The sequence below is a fragment of the Oryzias melastigma genome, unplaced genomic scaffold (genome assembly GCF_002922805.2).
Source record: "Oryzias melastigma strain HK-1 unplaced genomic scaffold, ASM292280v2 sc00475, whole genome shotgun sequence".
Taxonomy (NCBI): Eukaryota; Metazoa; Chordata; class Actinopteri; order Beloniformes; family Adrianichthyidae; genus Oryzias; species Oryzias melastigma.
The window spans coordinates 37,181-41,998 of NW_023417069.1; the positions used below are offsets into that span (position 1 = coordinate 37,181).

General features: G+C 39.6%; 1 protein-coding gene across 3 annotated transcripts; it reads left to right on the forward strand.

The window, feature by feature from the left end:
- The first annotated feature begins 1,139 nt into the window (after window positions 1-1,139).
- Window positions 1,140-3,727, forward strand: LOC112141021 (alpha-2-macroglobulin-P-like). Of its 3 annotated transcripts, none has more exons than XM_024264069.2 (6): window positions 1,140-1,279; window positions 1,363-1,537; window positions 1,902-2,082; window positions 2,959-3,115; window positions 3,362-3,414; window positions 3,548-3,727. In XM_024264069.2, the coding sequence occupies exons 2-6, from the start codon at window positions 1,458-1,460 to the stop codon at window positions 3,710-3,712; spliced, it is 636 nt and encodes a 211-aa protein (XP_024119837.2). In that variant the 5' UTR covers window positions 1,140-1,279; window positions 1,363-1,457; the 3' UTR covers window positions 3,713-3,727. The 3 variants fall into 3 exon arrangements, with proteins under 3 accessions (XP_024119837.2, XP_036066972.1, XP_036066973.1); XM_036211079.1 differs by having other exon boundaries at window positions 1,374-1,537; XM_036211080.1 differs by having other exon boundaries at window positions 1,400-1,537.
- The last annotated feature ends 1,091 nt before the right edge of the window (window positions 3,728-4,818 follow it).

Here is a 4,818-nt window from a genome sequence, read left to right on the forward strand (position 1 = left end):
CACTGCTGGGTTTTGTTATTTTAGTTTGGGGTTGGACCTTGGTAGTCTTATTTCCTGGGCTTTATTTGTTTTCTTTAGGTAGTTTTGGTCAGGCGGCCTTTAGCAGGGAGCTGCTGACTCAGACGGTCGACATGGTTGAATCAGCAGTCTCCCTTACTTATTTTATTTTTGGTCAAGAAGCCACCATGGAGAGATAAAAGAGCAACTTGTGGATCTGCAGCTGCAGGTTGCAGACTCCAGGCCTAGTTGAAATGATTCCTCCGTTGACCCCAGCTCGGAAGTTCATCTTCCAGAAGTGTCTGAACGTCATGGTTTTTGAAGCTGTTCCTCCATCTCATTCCACTTTTTCTAGAAGTCTCCCAGGTTCTTGAATCTTGTCCTTGTCCACTCAACCCAACGGTCGTCTCGTTCACTAGTGAATCTTCTCCTAAAACGTGTTGTCCTTCCGTTAGACTTTCCTTTGATGGACTTGGACACAATGCTCTTGACTTATGTGGCTTACCCATAAGATGAAGCGTATCAGTTATAATCTTATGTCTAGTCGTCAAGTCCGAACCCCTTCATCTTGATCCAAACCAAGACAATAGAACCAAACTGAACCATTTTACTGAAAATTGAAGAACCTGTGCAGGTGCTCTGAGTTTAGTGGATAATTAGTTGGTAAATTTTAACCGATTCTGATTTGTTGACATTTTTTCCTTTGGTTTTATGAACTGGAACCCCAATATATGTATAGAAATATGAGATATTTCCATACTTAAAGTGAATTAACAATGGGGTCTATTTTCTTTGAAAGTTTAATTTTTGAGTAGAATAATGGAAATCAAGACACTTCTCCATGATATTCTAACTTTTTTGAACCCTCCCCCCTATATCTCATTTGACCTCCATAGGAGAACACTAAGATGTCCCTAGGCCACCAGAGAAAATGAAGGTTTCCAGTATTCCAGCAGTACAAGACGTGTGTCTTATTGCAAAGTTTAATGAAGAATGATAAAAAATGGTTTGGAATCCATACTGCAAGGTTGAGTTACTTTTAAGTGGAGGTTTTAGACCAAGCAAACGAAAAACAAGTCTTGTTATGCAGCCTTCAAGGTCCCCTCCGAGCCGAATTGCTGTTTTTGACATCGGTGTTGTTGTCAGACCTGTCCAGCTGATACCAGATGCTGATCATTGCACCTTCATGCTTTTGTCCCACTCCTTAAACTAACCCCAGCTTTAGAGAAATTACGTAAAACCAGAGGGTTGGCCGCAGGCAAGGCGGTGACTCCTATTCCTGGTAAGGGTGGCTTACTGGAATGGGGCGGAATTGACTGAAAAGAGGGTTAGGGCGAAGGAGCTCGGCCTCATAAGTAGCCATAGTGTCGCTGCAGCACCAGTGAGCATCCCTCATCGGCAGGAGAAGGACCTCGCCTTTGTCTTCTGGAGTGCAGTGCGGTTCCTGCGGTCCTGCAGACATGACGCCTCACCTGCTGCTTGGTGCCATTGTGGCTGCTTCCCTCACGCATTTTGTGGCGCCGGCCAACTTCAATGAAACGTAAGTAAACAACTGAGCTTAAAAGGTAAAGGTAACAGAGTGAAGAAAGATTACCAAGGATTCAGGATGTATCCCTAAGATATACCGGTTAGCTGATTGGTTAGAACCGGTTTGTTAGAAAATATCATAGTATCATCTGCATAGTATCGGATTTTACTTAAAATGTCTACATATATAATGGGTTAAAAGAAGTGCAACATTAATTTCTGACTCTGGAGAAAACATAAGAATTGAATTTTAACCCCTTAACGTTCATAATAAAAAATTGACTCATGAAACTATGAGGTCATTGTCCTTAAACACATGCATCTATATTCTGTGTTGTTCTTGGAAACTTAATTTTTCCTTCTTCTTCTGGTTGCAGAATTTATTTTGTGACCGTCGGCTCCCGTCTGATGGCAGGAAACCAGGAGACCTTATGTGCTCTGATCCAAAACCCCACAGAGCCAATCACCCTAAACATCTCAATGGATCTGGACTCTTCCAGCGTCATGATCACAGAGGAGTCTGTCCAAAGTGACTACTACCGCTGCTTCCAGTTTCTGGTCTGTTTGATCATTTGAAAAACAGTTTTTATTTTAAATTCAAACCAATAACCCTCAATGTAAGATATTTTAGAATGCACTCAATCAAGAAACAGCGAGAAAGTATTTTGTATTATTGAAAATTGTTCCACCAGTTTAGACTTTGTTATGCATTTACTCCAAATATTTCAATGCAAATGAGGTTCGGCTGGGTATTCCTAGAAAAAAAGAGAAATATTTATAAAAAAATGTAAAAAAACAGCCTTTTGCTGTCCTTTGACTGTAAAAAAACAGGAAAACTGTGCACACCCCTTTAGGACAGATTGTCAAGCTGGTTTCAGTCACTCCCTTGCAGGTTTTACGTCGCCTACGGGCTGATCCGCTCATAAACATCCCACTGGGGTCTGCAGCCTGAGGCTATGTGGCTCCTATAGGTCTTCAGTCTGGCTCTTTGGTTTAAAAAAAATCAAATTGCCATAACTTCAATTACTAAAAGGTTTTTTTTTTTAGCATAAACTGTGTTGTGATAACTGCAAATAGACTCAGTGGGTCCATCCACTCGCAAGTCACAAAAAATGTGCCCATATTAACACAAAATTTGAGATGGAATAAAATCAACTTGACTAATTTATCCCCTCCCCCCACAATATAATCAAAGATAGGAAACATACTTTGGACATGCATTCCTAAATTCCCCAGAATTTATGTGTATTTACAACTTAGGATCAAAAATAAACAGAATCATGGTAATAAATCAAAACTGTTTTCTCTTCCACATTGTAAAGACTTTATGGCATCTGTGGATTTTGGTCAGACTAATTTTCAAAGAAATAGTTAAAAAGCTTTTTTTTTAATTATTCACCAGTCTCATGTTTCACATGTTTGCTGGTTTTGCAGGTCCCTATAGTGTCCATGGAAACTGTGGCATCCATCAGTGTGAGAATTCAAGGAGAGGAAGACTCAATGAGCCAGGACACCAAAGTCCTGATTGAACCTCCGGCCTTCATCCACATCGTCCAGACAGACAAACCCGTCTACAAACCTGGACAGACCGGTGAGTGTTGAGTTCTGGACTTCCAGTTTATCTACAAAATACCATGTTTTTGCATTTGGTAAACATCTCAGTATCAAGACCATGTGGATTCGCCTTTCACCTACTTTGACATTTTCACCAAATATTTAAATTTTTTTGTTTTATTCATGAGAAAAAAAACCAAAATGTTCCTATTAAGCACAAGCTTATATAAATTGTTAGTGTTTTATATTGATGTCACAAATTTTATTGTTTCTTTCTTTAAAGTTCAATTCCGCATTGTCTCCATGGACACCAGCTTCCTCCCCGTCAATCGCACGGTGGGTTTTCACTTGCCATTTTTGCTTGTCATTTGTAATTCACTCAAGTACTTTTATATTATTATGACCAATAAACATTATGTATTTGTGACAGTTGGGTTGAAATAAACTAGTTTATTTTTTTCTCTTTCAGTACACCGAAGTGACAATTGAGGTAAGCCGCCATTATTCCACTAACTTCCAACAAAATTTGCAAATCCAGCAGGTGGCAAAAACAACCCTGACTGTTGTGGAACACATTGACAATGATCTGTTAATCACATTGCCACACCCACTTTTTGGTGCAAGCTCCTGTTAAAAACATATAGTGAAACTGTCAGGTCCATAGAAATGACTACTGAGTACACCAGTGTTGACAATGAATCCAATTCAATAAGGAGAGATTTTAGGAATACGATCAAATATTCATTTGTGAAACAAAATGTGCATAAATTAGTCTATAGTCTACTGGTGGTTAGGCTCTGGGTAGATGATATCTTCATCCTGGTCTTTATCCTGGTGGGATAAGCTTGGACCATAGATATAAAATCCCCAGAGCCTTGATGCTGATGGTGGTAGAGGTCAGTCCAAGACATTACGGTTCAGGTGGAGAACAGGATCGTCGGAAAATCTGTCTGGAATGTAAAAAGAAAAACATCCATGAATTTAAAAGCAAAAGTGAGATTGACTGAGAAAAGAAGGCAGATAAATTGGGAATCCAGAAGTGAGGTAGACCTTCTTCATTGGAAGCTTTACTCATTGATAACTTTTGAAAATTTTCCATTTCATTCCACTTATGACTGCCTAAATGGTAGCTTTATGGAATTTAAATAGAAACCAGTTTGATTAATTTCACGAGTCCATATGTTGAACTGGAAAAAAGCATCAAATGGACCTAATTTATCTTTTATTATAGAAGATGTTTCACCTCTTCTCCTCCAGGCTTTCTCAGTTCTAAGAAATACAGATGTTAGAAATTCAGTTTATATAAAAGATGACGTTATAAGCAAAACATTCTCATTCCCCAGTCGTCTCTTATCAGTGCATTAAGAACTCCTCTGCATCACTTTTTGAGTGTCCAGAACTTGTCATTTCCCAATTGAATCAGGGACACGGCTGGTTCTGGTACCCTAACCCAGAACTGATTAGCACCAAACCTGGTACCAGATGCAGACTGATACCAGGTCAAGGTTAGGGTTTAAGAAATGACCCCTCATCCTTTAGGGTTAAGAGACTGATAAGAAAACATCCAAGTGGTTTAGTGTTGTTGAAAGTCCTTCAGTCCTTAGCTGGGGTGAGTGGGGGAGGCAGTCATTAGCATTCCACAGCCTCGTCTCCTTCAGGCAAATCCAGTTCGTTTGGTTTCAGTAAAGAAGCTTTATCATTGAAAAAGACAAACCTTCCCTGACCAGGAATGGTGGCTTC